Here is a 21687-nt window from a genome sequence, read left to right as displayed (position 1 = left end):
TGGGGGTGGGGAGGTACACTTAGTACGAAAGAAAGTAGAGTCGATAATAAGTGTGGGAAGTTAGAACTTAATTTCTGGTCCTCCTGCCTTCACTGGGGCTACGAGTATATACCATGCACAGTTTATGTGGTGCTGGGGACAGAATTCAGAGTACATGCTAGACAAGCACTCTGCCAACTAGTTACATCCTAGGGCTCCCCTTCTGTTGTTGTTGATTTTTCATTATGAACTGCATTAAGCATCTTATTTACTATTTCAGTATAATTTAGGTCAAGTGTAAGGAACAATTTAACTCATTGTTCCTCACTGGCCCATTTAAAAGCTCCTCATTTCACATCTAAATATTGTTGTCCCAAACTTGGCTATCAGTAAAGCCAGAAACTGTAACAATATACAATAAATAAGATTTTTCTACTATATTCTCATAAGAAAAATAAATTTGTATAGGTGGCCATGTTTTCAATTACTTTCCATCCTCAACTATTAGAGGCAAATAAATCTGCTTCTAATAAAAATATGTGTAATAACAGAGTAATAATTCTCTAGAAGTAAAAAAATCTGGGATCAACTTGCCAACAACAAAAAGCGTGTCAGCATCTCTATTCCCGCTATACTGTACATATATATTGTTAGCAGAGACATTTTCTCGATACTTATTTTCATTTGGCTCAACAATCATTAACAAGCCGGAGTGCAAACTTTAACCCATTACTCAGTACACTTTGCTTAGGAAACACTTCACACCATCAGGATCTTCATTGTGCACAAAAGGCCAGCAAGAATGAAAGATTTTAAAAGAGCAATGTTTTTTTCCTCAGAATGAAAAAATTACTAAAGAAATTCATTCATTCTGAATTCACCACCAAAAAGCCTCCTCACTGGCTACAGTTTGACAAGTGTCTCAGCGTCAGGAATCATGGCAGCAGAGTATATGTACATAACTGATTTGAGCTGATCTGATAAATCCTTACTGAATTCTTCAATCTACTAAAATTCACTTTATTCTCCATATCAAACACTTTAGGCTGACACATCACCCCAGTCTGATGCACATATGCTTGTCATTCCTATGTGGGACCTTTGCAAAAAGTAGTAAGCTGCAGACTGAGTCCATTTCAAAATGTTCAAATTTGAATGTCAAGTTATATGTATGAGGTTGGCAAGCCTACTCAAGAGTGGCTGCAAAACAGCATTAAACAATACACAAGTGTGCACAGGCATGTGCAATGTGTGTGTGTGTGTACATGCAACTATAAACTAGTGTTTCAAGGGAATTAATGGCAGGGTATTGTTATGACACGCCGATCAGGTGAGCAGCATAGAGTGATAGTGTCTTTACTGTAGACGAAGCGGCCGGGCTGCGTCCCGCCATCTGGCTAGTTTTACATCCGAAATAATTACACGGAAACTGTATTCTTTTAAACACTGCCTCGCCCATTAGTTTCAGCCTCTTATTGGCTAATTAATCCATATTTAGTAATCCGTGTGGCACCACGAGGTGGTTGCTTACGAGGAGAGATCTTAACCTGCATCTGTCTTGGAGAGAAGAAGCATGGCAACTGACTAACTTCCCTTCCCAGCATTCTGTTCTGTCTACTCCACCTATCTAAATCCTGCCCTATCAAAAAGCCAAGGCAGTTTCTTTATTAAGCAATGAGAGTCCTCCATCACTTTACTATTAATAAGGCTTCTTCTTAGACATCGTCTACCACATTGACTGCAAGAACTGAAACTTCTCAAATGAAACTTTATCTAAGGGTTAAGCAGATTTATTGGTTTATTATAAAATTTCATACCAAATCTTTTGTGCCTAGAAAAGGTAATGAAGTTCTGTGACCTAAGTGTGAAGCAAAGGGGGAAATGTTACAGGTCGGTGTGGAATCTTATGCTCCCCATAACTAACGAAGCTGAAATTCGGGGACGTGTCAGCAATACCACCACACTTTATATCAAGCCAGACTCTGTGTGCGACACCAACTATTAATAAATGATAGACAATCGATTCAAAGGCACACAGAATCTTGATGGGGAAAGTCAGAAATAAAAGCCTTTAAAAGTCTCTAACCAGTTGGTTATCTGGATGCTTGTTTAGCTGGTTATTGAATTTAACTCATTGTTCCTCACTGGCCCATTAAAAAGCTCCTCATTTCACATCTAAATATTGTTGTCAAGGAATTAGTGGCTTCCAAGGAAATCATGACAGCAAAGACAGACACGATTAAATTAAAGCTAATTGACTTTTCCTTCAGTTCTTCTTTCAGAATTCACCCTTTCCTGTGTCTTACACACACAGGGAGAAAACTGGGGCCTAACGTGCCTTGAGACGCCCTGCTTAAAACTTCATTTCAAGAGCATTTCTTCCAGGAATTTCCAAACAATTTTCTTGGCGTTGCTAATACAAGGTTTCAGTTACACCAATTCTATTTTAGGTACAAAGGACATCAAAGTAATGTTAACTCTAATACGACCAACTGAGGGGGATTTCTTCCACTCTAAAGGGAGAATTTTTTTTCCTTCTCATTTGCTATGGATCATCTTTAGGTTTTCTTTCCTAGTTATCACAGTCACATGTCCTTTGGATAAATAAATACATATGAACTATTATTACCTCTGGCATTTAAAAATGTTCAGTGAAGTCTTCTTCCAAACTAGAGCTTCTTCATTAAGTTATCTCGCAATCATTACAAATAAGATCCAAGGCGCTCTCCATGGCAACAGTAAAAGTCAGGCTTATCAGTATTACTTTAAAAAAAAAAAAAAAACACTACAAACAACAAAAACCTCAGGGCCTGCTTGAGGTCAAATAAACAAGAGTATGGAAACATCGTGTAAAAGGTAACAGGGAACCGGGCACCTGTCAGGAGCGGCTGATTTCTAGAACGGTTTTATAAAGAAAGCAATCAGTGCTGCATAGCTGGCACCACTGTTTTGAACCATGACCAACACACACACACACACAGTAACTAGTTGAAATGGTATTGCATCTCTTACCTAAAGAATGTGCAGCTGTGGTTTTTGAACTGAAAAACCGACCCAGTCCAAGATCTCCGAGTTTTACCACCCCAGTGGCTGTAATGAACACATTAGCTGGTTTTATATCTGTGAAGAAATGAAGGGATCGGGTGAAAGATGATGGAACTCTGAGCATTTGGAAGGAAATTTTATATTTGGAGAATAGATATTTATAATTAGAAGAAATCAAAATGTATATTAAATATGAAAGTCTGAACTGTGAAGTACTCACTATACTTTGAACACTTTTCATATATTTCAAATTTCCCAGTCCTACGAGAATCCTCAACACACCTCGATGAAGACTGCTAATATCCATGTCAAATACTTTTGTCTTCCATTTCCAAAGAATATTTATTAAAATTTAAGTCGCAAAACAAATGCATGCCCCTTTATAACAGGTTTAAATAACATGCTACTGAAGAGTAATTCACATATTTATATCAGTTACAACATCATAGCTTAGCAGCACTGTGTGCGCTGGATTTAAAATTAGTTTTAGAAATCATAATTCCTGAAATAAATTGCTTCCCAATTTTTTGTACTCTGAAACCAGTGCATCGGTCACTTAGTGACTGTCCCTGCCCAACAACAGGAATGCTAATGAAGAATCCATAAGGACTTAGGCTGGAGACTAAAGCAATCCATGTAGCCAGAGTACACTTTTCATCTAAAGGAGAAGCAAACCCTCTCTCTCGTGCACATCCAACTGCTTTTCCGCAGCTTAACTTGCTTTACCGACAGGACAAGCAAGATATTCAGAGAAGCCAAGCAAAACTATAATTTTCATTCTTATTTATAACCCAGTAGGGCTTTACTTACAGACTTGTAATCTTAATAAACCATAATTTGGACATGAAGTATCCAAGGAAGGGTACTGCAGAGGATTAGACGGAGGCTATTTTGAACTGCCTAACGGCTTACAGGATTTAAAACAACGCTACCGTTTCCTAGTGTGCTTCTTACCTCTATGCATGACTCTTCGGGAATGCATGTGCTCCAGCGCACTGCAGAGCTGAACGAAGTATTTCCACACGGTCCTTTCAGGGATTAGCCGCTTTTGTTTCTTAAAATGCTGTTTAAAATATTAAAAGAATAATGGCTATGAAAATTCAGATTTCTTAAAGTTGAATTCCAGCATTCCAAATCAGTAAGTCAGAAAAATATCAACTTTCATCTCCCCGTTACTAATTTTGAAAAAGCATGACTTCCTATACAGGAATGACTCCAGGAATTCCATTTGACATAATGGTTTACATTTCTTCCTACGTATGGTTAGCAAAAGCCATGGAACACTACATCTCTGTCATATCCAACTACTTAAATAAATACACTTGTATAAAATGATTTATCTCAAAGTTCAAGAAAAGCTACAGTATTGAGAAATGAAGAAATATTAATGCAATGAGACTCATTAAAAGGCAATTCCTACTGGGTATGCAGCTCAGCTGCTAAAGTATGTATCTAGCGTGCAAGAAGCCCCAGGTCCCATGAGTGAGCATGGTGTTGCACGCCTATAATCCCAGCACTTGTGAGGCAGAAGCAGGGGGAGTAGAAGTGCAAGCCCAGCACTTGAGAGCAAAAGTGCAAGGTCACCCTCAGCCAGACAGGGAGTTTGAAGCCTGCCCGGCACGTAAGACTTTGTCTTTGAAATCACAACAAAAAAATGGGAAAACAAAGGACAGTTCTGTTTCAGGCAGATGTCTTCACTCCAGAACCCTTAAATACGGAGCTCTACTGGCGACCTGAAAGACTGTAATTTATTAAAAATCAAGTGAAGGTATTTCTCTAAAACGTTTCCATGAGTGAATCCACACTGCACATTCAGAGCTAAACCTGTCCCTTGAATGAAGGAGAACACTCTGCAGAGTCAGACTCTTGGAGGAGAGCTGAGACAAACAGCAGTGAGGACCAGCGGCTGTGTAGGAGACAGTGGGCCACAGACTGGCAGAGAATTTGCTAGAACAACGGCAAGCCATGGCTACAGAGCTCTGTCCATTTTCCTCTAGTAAACCTGTTAGAGACTAGGATTGCAGCACACCTAACCAAGCTCTCGGCCCCACTGAATATTCTGTACATAAGCATCATTTATTCGTAACAGAAGTGCAGTGGGTTACTGGCTGAATGATATTTATAAATTACTCACATGTAGAAACAGTGCCTTTCAATGGCTTTTTCCGCAAAGCTTTCAGACAATTTTATCTGTGTGAAGTATGTGTACTTACTAACACGTCAGATTTTAAACCTTTTCGTTACTGTATTTGACAACCGCATTCGGAAAAGTTTGACCAATTAATTTTTGGTATTGAATACAAAGGAACTATATTTGAGGAGGTGAGAAGACAAAAAAAAAAAAAAAAACCTAACCCTTATGATTTACACCTGTGGCCAGGTGAGGTCTGGCTGAAAAGGCAAAGCTACAAGAAAACCCCTGGTGCCCTTCTCCAAAGGCAACAAATGATGTCCACCCCCACTGTGCCCTTTTGCTACAGCAGAAAAAAGCTTTAAAAAAAACTGTGTTACTCTTTCCCAAATAACACATCTGAAAATCAATTATTCTGCAATTTCATTAGCAACTGGATCAGGACCCTCATATTTTAAATGGCCAGGTAATAGTAAAGATGTGCCAGGGTCTTGGTAAATGTTGAGGGATGCTCATATTGTGCTCCAATATGCAGGGTTTCTTTTCTGGCAGACTGTGTCAATATCAGTTTTCGCTGGAAGGGGACAATGCTGAAAATTCAGTTCTTCACACATAATTTTCCTTGAGACTTGGAATGCATCCAAATAAAGCCTGTGCCTGTGCTCCCCCAATGCCACATTAACATATCAGAGGACTGTTTGATGCCAACAGAAAGATGGGCACTGGGTCTCTTTTCATTCAAAAATAAATATACTGTAACATGTAGCCATCAGAACATGTAAAAAAGACTTAATGTTTTAAGAGTCTGAATTCATTTTAACTGTAATCAACTTACCAGATTATTATTTTAAATAATTAAAATTGAGATTGTAATAGAATTACATCATTTCCCCATTCCCTTTCTTCCCTCCAAACCCTCCCATGTAGTCCCCATGCCCCTTGGTTTCTTTCAAATTCATTACCTCTTTTTTTAATTGTTGTTGCTGGTGTATGTGTGTTTATTTTTAGTCTCATTATAAAAAGACAAAATATAAAAGGCACTGGAAAACACTGGCCACAAAATGCACATTCGGAAGCATGTACACAGGTTGAGAAGACCTGATTCCATGTTTGTATATTCTTCTCTGACACTGTTCCTTATAACAAATTAAAAGCGATGAAAACGAGCTGATGTTAATCTCATGTTACCCATACAGAATGACCTGGCAAGGCTCAGGTATCTTACAACTACAGAATAACCTGAATTTAACTATCAGAATATAAAGCCTGATTATACTACGGGTATTGCTCAATTTCTGAAATGTCTACTTAAAGGCTTGGGCTTGTCAAATATTTTTTTAAATGCCTGGCTTTTGCGAGTTGAGGAAGCCAACAACTAGAATGTTGATGACCTGTCTGCTCTCACGGTGGCTGCACTGTTGTCTGCCTCCTAAAAGAGGGGGAAGAGCAAAGCAGAGAACCCCGCACTGACTTTTCGTACCGGAAGGTTACAGTACTCGACTTACTCGAATGCACATTCCTCTTTCAAAAGGCAGTTCTCTAGCAGGATAGCATCACTTTCAAAGCCCCTGCTTTCTGGAAGGTAGACATCCCTATAATAATACTTTATTCCATATTATAAAGCATCTAATGCAAAATATAAGACTTAAAATTACGTGCATAGACAATAATTAACAGGAGAGAAGTTTCTAAAGACTAGTATCAATAAAAATATTTACATGAAAGGCTACATTTGTGGCATTTTTTTTTTTTTACCATGTTCACGCTATGCAATAAAATGTCTTTAAACCCAAAATAAAGTCTGTGGACAAAAGTTGTCCCTCAGGCTTAATGGATCACTTGGACATAACTTTTGTTAGGGTTTAGTATTTTTATAAAAAAAGGCTTGCCTTGAAATAGTGCATGTATATTCTACCTCCGTTAACAGCACTCATATACACTCTGGATGGTAATTCAACAGAAATACTAGCAAGTTACAAACCTAAACACAAACATGAGATCACATTATTATTTCAATGAGTATATAAAAGTTTACTAACACATCACTGAGGTGAGGCCAATTATGTGCTACAGCACATCGACAGGGCCACCAAAGTGATTTTTATCGCTATGAAAGACAAGCGATACAAGCAGCCTCCATTCAAATTCTAAGAAAATATGCCTTAATAGACACCTTTGTTTTTAATTGTAAAGTATCCTACAAATTGAATGCCTAACACCAGATCCAAGAATAAAGTAGGCCCTGAGTAGCTATACTATTCTTTGAAATCAGGGCAACCTTGGCTCCTGCACGCTAGTATACTGGAGCCCCAAGTATTCCGTCATTTCTCAGGGTGCATCTCTAGGATCCTCAAGAAATTTCTGGAAAAGCTTCAGTGAAATTCCTCAGCACACATTCACTGACAGGGAAAAAATAATCCTGACTTGTAACAGGCATTAATATCCATGGCATATAAAAACATTTAAGCCTGTAGTTATGTATACTAATCTTTATCAAGAAAATTTTTCAAGGGAAACTTCTGGGATTCTCAGAGATAGTGTCGTGGGTGTGAGGCTGTGTTGGTCCGACATCAGCCACTTGACTGTCACCTCAAAATGTCTTTTTTATTTTTGGCAATGGGTCCCACAGTTACGTAGCTGCTGACTGGAATCTACATAAAGCAACTTTTAGAAATGTATTATGCTGGTTAAATAGTAAAATCAACAACAGGAAGTGATTTATGTTAGATACAAGGAAGCATTTCCTACTTGGAACTACTGTCAAATGTTTAAATGGGCCTCTAACAATGCACACCTGTCTTACAACAAAATTGACTATGAGGTTTGACAAAAATTAATCATGTGACCTTATCAAGCCGCTCGATAATGTTGGCCTGTTTCCTTGATACATTAAACAGAATTTGGACATGATCGACAAAGTCCCTGCCACCTCTAAATACTGTCTGTGGGCCAACAATTTCAGTAGCAAATAACACATAAATATCCATTTGGCACATTTTCACACTTAAAAACAGTAAGTTTACAGGTCTGTCATACCTCTCAAATTTCTGTTAGTAATAAAGCAACAAACGGGGCCAGGGATCCTAACAGGTTCACTTACTATACACATGCTCTCGTGTGAGGCGATGGCAGGCAGATTCCTCTACGGGGACCTTGTAATTAGGTCAAATATTTACCATCGGCAGGGATGTTATATCTCCAAACACCTTTGTAATTACAATGCATTTCTTTTTATAAAATGACGTTTTGTGGTTATTGTTGCGAAGAATTGAAGGCAGAGACTGGCTACAGAAAAGACGAGTTGCTTTTGAATGTATAACTGGCCTGTTCTGCGCACACACACACACACACACACACAACTACTTGTTATACACAGATGTAGGAGAACGCTGTGGGTAAACCACCTACCGACTGGCATTTCAGTACTACACTAATTTCAGTGTTACACCAAGATGTGGCCTCTTGATGGTCAAGAAGAGGATCAGAGACTTCAGACTGATTTCCAAGACGCACAGCACAACAGGCCTGGCACTAGGCACTCACTGAACACACCCCGCCGGCATCTCACTTTACTCCCTTTGACAGAATATTTTCCAACCAGGTCACGATGTTCTTTCACCTATAGGTTCTCTTCTAAACACAGGTATATCCGCACCAGGAAAATTTATTCAGGATATTTTTTTTTTAAAAAAGAATAATCACTAAAGCATTTAAAAACATAATAACACAAGGGATGACTCCACATTGCAGGTGAGTAACTCTTACAAGAAGAGCCCTATGACTACGGCAGCTAAAACACGCTTCCGTGCAGTGACTCTTACGAGAAGGGACCTATGACTACAGCAGCTAAAACACGCTTCCGTGCAGTGACTCTTATGAGAAGGGACCTATGACTACAGCAGCTAAAACACGCTTCCGTGCAGTGACTCTTATGAGAAGGGACCTATGACTACGGCAGCTAAAACATACTTCCATGCAGTCCCAGTGCTTCACTTTAACTACATAGAGTGGTCTATGTAAAGTCAGAGTTTTAAAAAGCAGAATTCAGGCACGGTGGCACACACCTATAATGCTAGCAGTTGGGAAGTAGAGCCAGGAGGATCAGGAATTCAAGGTCGTCTCCCAGTCACATAGGAAGTTTGGGACCAGAATTAGCCACAGAAAATCCTATCACTAGATAAATTATAATTCTTTAAAAAAGGAGAAATTAATCTTCAGGATGACATGGACATACCAAAATAAAAATATTTGTCTCTGTTAAATTAGACTAGTCAAGAGTGAGATAGTGATTTTAATTTTTTATATGACTAAAGAAACCACAACAGAGCCACAAGATGGCAAGCGGAGAAGCTTAACACAGAAGAGGCTGAGTTTGTAGCCCCCATCTCTTCCCAGACTTCCTGCAAGGACATGCTAGGTAGTTTGCCCAAGTGTCTCTGGGCCACTGCCATTGATGCCTTCCAACATTAGGAACCACGGACTTGGAAAAGCACCTGCTCACGTTCCCGAAAACACAGAGTGAAGAGTGCAGACATAACCTTCGGGCTATGTCACACATGACCAGCAGTCTGGATGGCATGTCATTCCCAGGGTCAGGAAATTCTTAAGGTCTGCACTATTTTGCTATGAAACTAGACAATTATAAGAAAATACACGGAATATTTCACATGTTACCCGGCTTTGTAAAAACCCTGCATGGCATACTGTATACACTAAGCTAATGGATAAGATATATGCACAGGCGTTTACAATTACTGCAAGACTTCATTTGGCATCACTGGCAAGGGCTGGTGGCCTGACGGGCACCACAACTGCAGCGACAGGCTGAAATGGGAAGTGTGGGTATCCCGGGATGCACAGCAAATCAGCCCTATCAGAGAGAGATGTTCTACTGGGAGGACCTCACTGCTGTAAGGTTGCAAAGGTCAAGAGTCTAAAAGACTCTTCAAAATGACTGCATTTCCAGGACAACCTTTACATGTAGAAAAGTAAAACAAAAACAACAGTAACTCAACCAAATAAGGAAACGCATTCTCTAACTTTTAATCTGTGAAGGTTAACAATTACCGTAAAACATGGCTGATGGTCTAGCTGATTTATCAGTTTGTGATAAGGTGAACTGTAAGACTTATCTCACTCCTGAAATCTCCCAATGCCTTGTATACAATCCTTTCCTCTTGACCTTTATTTCTAAGCTGGGTGTGGGGGTACCTGTAACCCCCGGATTTAGGAAGTGGGGGCAGGCTAGAGAGTTCAAGGTGGGCTTGGATTACTTAGTGAGATGCTGTGGTCGCTGACAGGTTGTCCATGCTGCAATGAACAGCCCACACTCACCTGCACAAAGTCAACACTAATCGCAAACAGGGCTTTGAATACAAATAATAATAAAAGAGGAGGTGAATTGGGAAGATGGTTGGCGGGTATGATGGGGGGAGCTGAAAGGATGGAGCAGGAGGTAGACTAGCTAAAAATACACTGTGTGTGTATAACATCCTCAAATAATAAAGAAAACTAGTATTTTAAACATTTAAATAAACAAAAGAAACAAAATATTGCTTCCAGATTATCATCATCATCATCATCATCATCATCATTATTATTATGTGACAGATTACTTTGTACAGATATAATTAAGCTTCCCAGCCAGCTGACTTTGAGTTAACCCAAAGGAACATTATTCTGAACCGGCTTCACATAATCTGGTGAGCCCTTCCAAGAAGTCAGAGAGACTCAACCAGAAAGACTCTCCTGGCCTAGTCTGTGAAAGGACCATGTGACAGAGGAAAGCAGGGGCCTATGCAACTGAGGACGGCTGCACGGTGGCACTAGTGACTTTAATCATATGGCTAAAAGGAACTAAATTCTCTGACAGTCAGCGAGCATAGGAGACACACACATGCAAAGGGAAAGGCCCACAAACAGAAACACTGCAAAGGACAATGACAAGCTGTGACTAAATGCATTAGAAATAAAAAAAGAGCCTTAATTAATAATTGGTTGGAATAATGACAACCTCCAGTCTCTCTCTCTCTCTCTCTCTCTCTCTCTCTATATATATATATATATATATATATATATATATATTATATATATAATATATATATTTTATATATATATAATGTATTGTATACTTTAATGAAAATATTTTTGAAAGTGATATTCCTCTCATCCTTAGACACAGTGCTATGGTAAGACATTTGCTAACACCTAGATTTCTGAGCTTCCCCTAAACAGATTAATTACATATAATTATGTTGTACTGAAAGGGGAACAAAATGCAGGTTTTAAAAAATATAAATATATATTTACTTTTTTCTATTGAATTGACTTTCAAGCATACTATAAATGTTTATTTGTACTTACATCAGTTTAATTAACGAAGTATATTTTGCAAAAGGGGTTATAAAAATTTAAAAAGTATTGTAATGATACCACTGACAAGCATAAACAAAACTCTTGTTCAGATATTTAATTAGTTTCACTCATTTACATTTGAGTCTGAGTGGACATATTTCTTGACATTTCAACAGTGAAATAAGCACGCAGGGCTCATCACATGATGGATTACACAAGAGTTCCATCCGTCCAAAAGAGAGAAAATATATACCAACAGCATGACTTAACTGAACTCAAATCTTTCCTAAGACCATTTTATTTTAGAGTTGTGATTACAGCTAATGAATAAATCTATGATGAAAAAAAAATCCCAGACTTCCTTTTATCCTCAAACTCAACTGGGAAGTATTTCATCTGACCACAGCCTCAGGTAATTCCTTTGTCACTAATTAGAGAAAGACTGAATATTTCAACTATAAATTGCTTAATTATATTTGTCAGTCTGCTCTAAACCAATTAATTATTTACTTGCGAGAATCTTTGATGCAATGCTATCCAGAGGTTCATCTCTGGAATAAAGACCAGGAGCTATACATCCGTTTCTAACCCAATTAGGCTGAAGACTTGAGAGAGAGTGAAACACGTGGTACTGCATGGTGATTTTACAACACTCCATACACAATGCAAGCCTTCACTGCTGCCTTTGTGAAGTGTTAAGGTTAAGCCACTACCATGTTCTTGCACAATAGAAGACCCTATGCCATTATCCTTTAACAATGCCTATAAAAGTGGAAGTTTAGAAAACAACTGTGGAATTTTAGGAGCCTCCACCCATGTCCCTTTGTGCAGCTGCTGCAGCAGAAGCCTCTTCTGTCATGCCAGCACGTCACTCACTAATGGAGCAAGTCTGGAAGATACCAAGGTATAAAGTAGGAGGAACATGCCACCCATGTCGCGTACTGGCCCTGGGAACAGGAAAGTGTAGCTAAGCTAACAGAACCAATTACTATATGGGATGTGGAGCTCCAGTCACCTCCCTAACAGCAGACAGCCTAGCGAAGAAAGAGGACACAGTCTGGTCAAGGAAACATGAAGTCACGAACAAATGAAAATATCAATAAAATGATGCATGCAAAATCACTATGGAATTGCATTACTAAATGCTGGGGAAGACTGGTCTCCAGAGGAATAAATGCATATCTCTAAATACATTTATATATAAACGCATCTTTGAGGTCAAAGGGAAAGGCTTGAGGAACTGGTATCTGTGAAGGGCTCAAGGATATAGAGATGGAAAGTTGACCAGGAATGAAGAGGGGGTGCCCTTTGACACGGAACTGCCTACATGACACAAGAGGATGAAAACACTAAGACAGCAGTCAAGGAAGTGACTTCCGCAGAGACTATGGGAAAAGCAGGAGCTGGATTCTGCAGGAGATGTTTAAGTGATCACCCTGGGCCAGGCACTCTTCCAGGGACATGGAAGGTGGACACACGGATTGAGTATCTTTCCTTGGAACACAGGCTGCCACGCAATCCAGTGTTTAACATTATTAAGAAATCCTCGAAGGATCTGACTGCAAGCAGGGGCTTTCTCATTCTTCCATGACACCCAAAAACTGCTGAAAAAATATAGACTTGTAGAATGGATCCTGGTGAGTAAATTGAAGGGCTCTCACTCTGAAAAGAGATGGCTAATTTCAAACTCCAGAAAGAAAAAGGCAAGGGAACTAAACAAAGGGGAAATCTGAAAAATGTATAGAATTAAAAAAATGATCAGAACTTTGCAAGAAATTGAAATAGGTCAGAGAGAGAGAGAGAGAGAGAGAGAGAGAGAGAGAGAGAGAGAGAGAGAGAGAGAGAGAGAGAGGAGAGAGCGCACAAAGTGTCAGAGAAGAGCTCTGATCTCTAGCACACACTCAAGCTGAGCCTCCACTTAGAAATACAGGGGCAGTCTCTAAGATCGTGAGTTTGCTTACAGGCCCCAGATAGAGAATAACTGAATTGAGAGGCATAGATACCATCAACCATAATGGGTCAAAAGACAAACAAAAGGCTGGGTTTGGGTTTAAAACTGCAGGAGTAAAATAGCTGGGCATGAAACTCACACCTACAAACCCAGCACTAGGGAGGAATCAGAGAGATTAGTGGTTCAAGACCAGACTGCTACATAGTGAGTTTGGAGCCAGCCTGGACTACATGAGACCTTACCTTTAATAGTCAAGAGTAAGACAACTCCCTAAGAAGAGGTTAGCAATAAACAACATCACTTTGACACTTGTTGAGCCAAGGGAGTATTCTAAGAAACAACTGAAAAGGAGATTCACATGGTACCAAGCAATCAAGAAGGAAGAGGACTGGAGGCCACTGGAATTTCTGACGGAGGTCACCCTAAAGGCCTTTCATGGAACTTCAACAGTGGCTGAATGGCAAAGCAGGCAGAGGTGGCGCTGGTAAGACCTGATCGGTACGACCCTCTCAGATCTTCTCAAGGGATGGCTTACCCTTCCTCCTAACTCTGCTTTTGCTTTTTTTGAACTATAGTAACCAGCATCTGGCAAACCATACACTTGCTTATCATTTTCTTTGCCTTCCCCACCGCAACACAAATTTCTTGAATGAGTGAATTAATAAAGAACATGTGCATATGTCTGCATATGCATATATATGTAGTCACATAAAAGAACAATGAAACAAAGAGATTTAAAAGACAATAGATGAAATGTTGGGGCAGCTGGCCCAATCCCTGCGTTCAAGGGCGTGGCTGCCCCAGGGGAGAAAGGTACCTTTAAAAAGGACCGGGGTTTATTCCCCCACCTTATCCTCTGCTTCGCTGGACCCTTGGCTCTGTAAGTTCCCTTATTCTCCTTTTATTAAAACTGATTCATTCTAAAAGGACTATTTTTGGTTATTTCCAAACTCCTCCGACCGCCGCTACAATGAAACCCAGGAGATGCATGTTACAGCTAAAGAACCAGGAAAGATAAGGGTTGAACTGAGAAAGCAATGAAAGGGTAGAGACCCAGGTGGAGGGATGTATGACAATCCCTCCTGCATAACAGCATGTCAACAGAAGAGCACAGGAAAGCACAATGCCACACACAAGTCACCATGGCAGACCCATGGGAAAGTAAAGGTACAACCATCTTACACAGTCTAATTACTCTGAAATGAGAGAGTAAACTGGATGATTGAAGGGCTGGGTTAGGTAGAGAACCACTCAGAGGCCTAAAGGGAATAAAAAAACTTGAGTACTTATTGAATCAAAAATTCAGATTGCCCAGACAATGTGTGTTCATTTATTTGTAAAGGTCTAAAAATAACAGATAACATACACATATGTAGTGTGTATGTGTGTGTGTGTGAAAGAGAGAGAGAGAGAGAGTTGGCCCTCATAATAACACCAAGACACAGGTATTATAAACTAATTTATAGATATGGCAGCTGTAACAAAATCACTTAAGAGAAAGTAAGTCAAGGTCACCTAGCACCCATTGCCTCAAAGCCTTTTACTGCCATCAAAAGTTTCCATTCTCCTCCCAAATGTCCTGATGAAACACCTATCTTCTTTATACACATTACTGCAGCAGAAGTTACTAATTTCTGTGAATACTGTCTTCTGTGGGAAAAACTAGATTGAATGCTGAACGAAAGAAAGTAGAGTCAAGGAGAAGCCATGTAGGCCCACCAGAGATAAACGCTGGAACTTTATCTGGTAAGCTACAGTCTCTTGGCAATACACAGATTAGTGGAGATGGGTTAAATTAAGATGTAAGAGTTAGCCTATTCGAAGTTAGAGCTAATGGGCCAAGCAGTGTTTTATTAATACTGAATCTGTGTCCAGGTAGAGAACAAAGTGGGGGAGATTTTGTGTACATAAAGTTGGTGGTTACCACTGGAAAACGTTAACTAGAGAAAACAAATTCAAGACAAGCAGGCCTTTTGTATTTAACACAGTGGATAAGCGCAAAGCTTAAACCATATAGAGGGGTACAAACATAACTGTGTGTGTAATTGTTATAATTCATAATAAAATTCTACTCAGAAGGAACCAGAGGAGACCTTCAAGTCAGATCATTCAAATCTATTACATTATTCCTCTGAATGCAACACAGAGATTTGGTCAAGTCTGAAATAGCATACTGAAACACACACACACACACACACACACACACACACACAAATATACCTGGGATCTAAAGTGATCCACCAGGAAGTGACCTTAGCGATTCAAACTTAATAGTCACAGCTGTTTTGCTGAAGATCTGCACATTTGACAATATGACTTTCGTGTTTTAGATCTGAGATCTAAAGGACCTGGAACCCTCAGAAGGTCTTATACCTAGACTACACAAACACCGTAGAATCCACCAGAAAGCAAGTATCATGCAAAAGCTTACACGCTAACATACATGAGAGCGAGAGCAGAGGACCGAAACTCTAGGATTTACCGAAGCACATTAAATTGCCAAGCTCACAATTTACGAGGAATTGAGTGATACCCTTAAAAAAATACCCCCTGTAAAAAGTCCACTGCGTCATAAACATCTGCAAACTTTAGTCAGAAGCCTCAAGAGTACAGCAAGGATGGATCCATCCGTCTATAGGACTACGACTCATTCCACATAGACTTCTGGATCTGCCTTAGAGAGAACACTTACTCTTTCCCACAGCACCACCAGCTCAGTAATTACAGAAAAATAGAAGAAAAGAAACCTCACACCTAAGAGTTCAAATAGTTTTATGTAAGTTGTAGTCATTGGTAAAGACAGCTTTCTTTTGTATGTTCAAACCGCTGGAAGGCTAGGTAGTCCGCTAGAGGTGGACATAGAAGACATCCTAATTTCTCTTTAATGCTATCACTATAAAGTTTTATTACTCCTTAACTTGCAAAGAAATACTTTGGCAGTTGGCAGCGTAAGTAAGTGGTGGGAAGTCCCTGAACCAGAACATCAGATAACTGGTTGGAAATGATTCTCTTTAAATGCCGTGCTTAGGCAGCTCCCATAAAGTAATAACATTCCTCTTTTTCTCCCCCTTCCTGTGCTGGGAATCGAATGGGCTAGGCAAGAACTCTTATCACTCATCTACTCCCCAACCCTTCTTACTTCAGCTTACACAGTGAGTACTGTAACTAGAAAACATTAGCCAAGTGTCCTCAACTTACAGGTAAGGGTACTGTAAGAATCTGAGCGACACAAGTTACCGTGGTTCATACAGAAGCCCCGCTCAGGAGAAGTTCTTAACTATTAGACACCTTGATCAGAAAATCTAGAAATGTAAGTCATGACACCATTCTTTGGAGTGGGTGGTCAAGTACTTGCACCTGATAATCAAAGGAATCCTGCCACACAGGAATCTTTAAGGACTATCAAAGGAAAACATGTGCATTAGTGTACTAAACAGACCTAATTTCAAAAGTCCTAGCTCTGCTATGTGCTAGCAATGGTATTTTCCAATGCTCTTAAAAGTGCTGCATTTACTTCCCAGGATCCTGGCGAGGATTAAAGGAGTATGTTTGGCACTCTCCTTTCAATAACCAGCAACAGATTATTAGCGATTTACCAGATTCTGCTAGTCCAAAGACTCAGTGCACACGCTGACAATACCCAGACCCCTCACAAAACAGAACTTGAAATCACTGTGGAAACCTGCCAGGAAACCAGAACTTCAAGTCCACCTACAGCCAGGTTACTCTAAAAGCCTCCACCCAGGCTATCCCTAACTTTTAAGCCCTTTACTTCTGCAATGCTGTTACTCCTCTTCAAGTCTTAAGTCTCAACTAAAATGGAGGCAACAGTGGGTGATTCCTTGACTTTAGAAGGGTCTAAATTACTTTTGTTTTTCTTCTTTGGTTGGTTTGATTTGTTCCCACACTGTCCAATTTGTCTTCCACAATAACAGAGGCTTAGCTGGCACTGCCATTTAAATATAGGCTATACATGCAGCCTGTCTTGTTGTAGGAGGAGGCCAACAGCCAGCTAAAACCGACTGTGACAGTCTGGGGGAAAAACCCTCAGGGCCAGTCAAGTATGCTCATGGGTAACGTCCCTTGAACCAATTGGGAGCTGTCTCAGTGCCTGAGACTGAGGGCACCATGACATCAGATGGCCGGAGCCAATAAAGGAGAGGCAACACAGGTTCCAGGTGACACCAATCCCTGGGTCCTGGGAGGGGTATAAAGGTTTACCTAAAGTCCCCAATAAATGAGTCTGCTCTGTCACTTCCCTGACTCCCAGAGTCTGTGCCATTGACTCTGCACCATCTTTCCTCTACCCCCCAGGGTACAGTAGCGGGAGGCAAGCAACATCTTATAGAGAAATATGTCCATGAGCCTACATTCTATCAAGGGACTGAAGTTGAATGTGAAACACAATTTTAAGATCTGGATGAATATAAAAGGATTTAATCACTGCAATGTCCCTGTGAACTCTATTTTAGAGAAAGTGGTGCAGAGATGTAACATACGCAAGGATAAGCAGTTTCTTAACTTACTCTCATTCGGTGGTTTCTATTACTGCAACTCAACATAAACCCAATTAATACACTTTTAAGGAAAGGTGCAAAACAGCTTTTCAGTCAGACTGACAACCAAATTCTTCTCTGAGGAGGCCTCTCAGTTCAGCTTCTAAGCTGCTCTTAGATTTCTTTCCTTTACGTGTGTGTCTATGTGTGTGTATGCACAAACACATAAACACATGGGTTGTGTTTCCATGTAGATACGTGAGCAGGGTTGTGTACGTGTATCAAAAAGTTGGAGGCTAATGTCTTCCTCAACCATTCCCCATCTTCTCTTTTGAGGCAAGGTCTCTCACTGAACCTAAAGCTCACCAACCCAGCTCTACGGGAGGCCAGGGACCCCTCTGTCTCTGCTGCAGAGAGCTCCCATAACAGGCACCTACTACTGCTCCTGGCTTTTTACATGAGTTCTGGAGATATGCTCTCAGCTGCTCATCCTTGTGTGGCACACACTTTACTAATCAAGCTATTTCTCCAACTTGGGATTTCTTTCTTCCCCCTTTCCCTTAGGTCCGAAGACAAAGGATCAAGGCTAGTCTGCTCCTGAGTCACAAGCTGAAACACTCCAACTTCAGAAAACAAGTCGCTATTTCCAAGTGATTCGGGTGCATTTAGAAATGTAAGGTAATTAAGGTGAAGTCTACTAAGCAAGTCAACTTCATCACCACTTCCATCCTTCCCGCCCGCCATATGCCAACTGTTACAGCGAGGTCTTGAAAGTAGCTACCTCGGTACACATTCCACAGAACAAACGACCAAACGTACCTTTATCATTCTGGAGAGGTCACCAGCATCTGCTAATTCCAGAACTATGTTCAGCTCATTATCTTCGATGAATGATGCATAATATTTAATTACATTTGGATGATTGAGTTGCTAAGGAAAAACAGCAGAAATCAAAAAGTTTATTTTAAATTGTAGTATAGTTTTTAATAATTTTAATTTAGCTACGGCAACTCATTTTCAAATTGCAAATATCTTGCCAGCATATTTTTATGATAGTCAATTTTAAAACATAATTATTCAAAGGAAAACTAGACATGAATAAACTTATTTTAATATTTTATTAAATATAATAAATGATGTACTCAAGACTTTTTAAGTACTGGTATGACTAGTAGGCATATAAATAAATGCAGTAAGTGAATGCTAGAATTGAATCATTAATTGCTCAAAATTATATCCTTCAAAATGAGAACTGTCATACAAGAACATTCAGCTGTAAAAGTGTCTCTTTATGTTCCTTCTTGTAAAATTAGAGCTGTTCCTAGACAGCTCGACTGCTCAATACCACAATTAACACTGACTGTAGAGTAACTAAATACTGTTTCTACATTAAGAGATAAAAACACGTGGAACCTGTCTATGTAAGTCAACTGAGATCATCCCTAAGAATAAGATCTCACCTTGTAGAAATATACACAGTTACCACATAAACAACTTTTCTGTTCAAACTTTAAACAAGTTTAACACAAGACATAATTTCTCAAAGAAGAATTCTCAAAAAATTTCTTTATATTTAAGTTTTTATTCTGTGCTGTTCATTTTTAAAAAGTGTGTGTGTGTGTGTGTGTGTGTGTGTGTGTGTGTGTCTGCGTGCGTGTGCATAAACCAGTCACTTCAAATGTGAAGAGTAGAAAAGCAGCTTTGAAATACTTTGGTTAAAACTGACATGTTAAGAACAAGCGCAGATACACAAAACCCCACGCTTTTCCTTTTCTTTAACGAGAAGCTCTTGTTTCCTAGCCTGGAGCTCAGGTTCTGTCTGTCCTGGCCTCCCAGGTGCTGGGATCACAAATATGGGCCATTATACGTGACTGAAAACAACTAAAAAATACAGCAAAGGCCAGTCTGTAAATCACTAGCAACGAAACACTGTCCCCGGTACTGGAACCTCGTCACAGTCTCGGGTGGACAGGGAACCGAATGTTGATCCTGGCACACTCTCTCTGTTCACTTTGCCTAAGTCCACAGAAGGGAGGGTTTTCAAGTGTCTATAAACGTGAAGCGTCTGGGTTCGTCTAGGCTCATGTACGTGCATGGCACACAGTGACGTGACCCCAGTATGCACTTCTATTACTTAACCAGTAGCATAGTCTTACACAGAATGGTCTACAAAAACACACTTCTCCAGTGTTTATGACCATGGATCTTTTCTGCTTTGAAAAAGTGGACTCTACCTAATATTTTGATTTAATATTTTATCACAAATCAAAATTATATTCTCCCAAACATACATAGTCTTAATTTGTGCAGTGTTATTTAAAACCAGTGTGTCATCAAACAAGCCTTAAAGATTGTTCTACTGTGAAATATGACATTTTGATAAGTCATTTTATCAACACGTTCAGAATTTTAATAAACAGACCATGGGTCATTATTTACCTTAAGGAGATCTATTTCTTTGATACAATCAGCACGTGCTTTGGCATCCATTAAATCAAATATCTAAAAATGAAGTTTAGAATCATTTAATAAAATAGCGACCTATACTTTAGCCTAACATATAAATTCATAATAACACATACTCTCTGTCTCTCTCTATATATACACATATATACATATACACATATATACTATATATGCACACACATAGAGATGAAACTTTTATTTGCAGTTATTTATTGTGACGGGCCATAAGAACTTTATCTCATGGTAATGCAACACAACAACAAAAACGGGAGATGCCTTTCCTCCAAACGCAAACAGCTGGTTATATACTGGCATTCACATCTGTTGTTCAAATGACCATGATGGAGGTGAGGGTCAACAGGATAATGCAATCACGATCAATGTGCATTGAACATTTAACATATGTTTCATGAACCATTCCATCCGATCCTCATGTAACCACTGCAAAGATAATAGCATTCCTATCCTCTAGATGAAGAAAAGGATGCTTCACAGCATCAGAGGCTGCTACAGGGGCAACATAGCTCCTCTGTGCGGCAGGAGGCATTTGTCCTTAGCCCACCATCAGCCTAGTTCCAATCCACCACTCTCATTTACAGATGGTTTCTAACGGGTTTGACCTGTATTCTTTTTTTTTTATTATTTTTTTCTTTTTTTTTTTTTAAAGTTTAAACATTCATTATATTTCTTTTTTTTTCCCTCATGGTTTATTTTTTTATATTTAAAAATTTCCATCTCCTTCCCTCCTCCTCCCCCCTCCCTCCCCTCAGTATAGCAAAGGGGTGATGACTGAGCCCTTGAAGGTGTGGCTGGCAAATTTTATTATTTTACATATCAAGAACAGGTACACATAAATATACAATCAGGTACACTATGTCTTTGGTATTAAATTTTCATGGAAAGATATTAGGAAAGAAAAGTTTTAAAAGGCTCCTTGGGAAGTTGTAATAAAGAAAGGGGGGAAGAAAATCACAAACAATCAAAATGATGTTCCTATATCTTTGAAAATAAGAAATTTCAAGGTCCCTGGTATATAGAAAATGTTTTTCAAATCTTAGTTATTTGTTTAACATTTTTTAAATTAATGATATTTTTAGTCAACAACTTGATTTAAGTCCAGGTTCGTGTGTAGCTTGAAGTAGTGATAGCAATCAAAAAAAAAGTTTTCATTTTGTTTTGCTTTTTGATTTTTAAGGCAGGGTCTTTCTGTGTAGCCTTGGCTGTCCTAGAAGCCACTCTGGAGACCAGGCTAGCCTAGAACTCAC

General features: G+C 39.4%; 1 protein-coding gene across 3 annotated transcripts in view; it reads right to left on the bottom strand.

Annotated features, from left to right (window-relative positions):
- Nek7 (NIMA related kinase 7) overlaps positions 1-21687 on the bottom strand; it is a 130021-nt gene that overhangs the window by 25592 nt on the left and 82742 nt on the right. For all 3 annotated transcript variants that reach the window (XM_038349333.1, XM_038349332.1, XM_038349334.1), the window contains exons 4-7: positions 20396-20458; positions 18776-18886; positions 3979-4087; positions 2992-3099 (exon numbers count right to left, since the gene is read on the bottom strand). In XM_038349333.1, coding sequence (XP_038205261.1) covers positions 2992-3099; positions 3979-4087; positions 18776-18886; positions 20396-20458 — 391 coding nt within the window. The remainder of the gene's footprint in view (positions 1-2991; positions 3100-3978; positions 4088-18775; positions 18887-20395; positions 20459-21687) is intronic.

This window comes from Arvicola amphibius, chromosome 12 (genome assembly GCF_903992535.2).
Source record: "Arvicola amphibius chromosome 12, mArvAmp1.2, whole genome shotgun sequence".
Classification (NCBI taxonomy): Eukaryota; Metazoa; Chordata; class Mammalia; order Rodentia; family Cricetidae; genus Arvicola; species Arvicola amphibius.
Note: the sequence above shows the minus strand (reverse complement) of the source record. Positions and strands in the feature narration are given on the sequence as shown.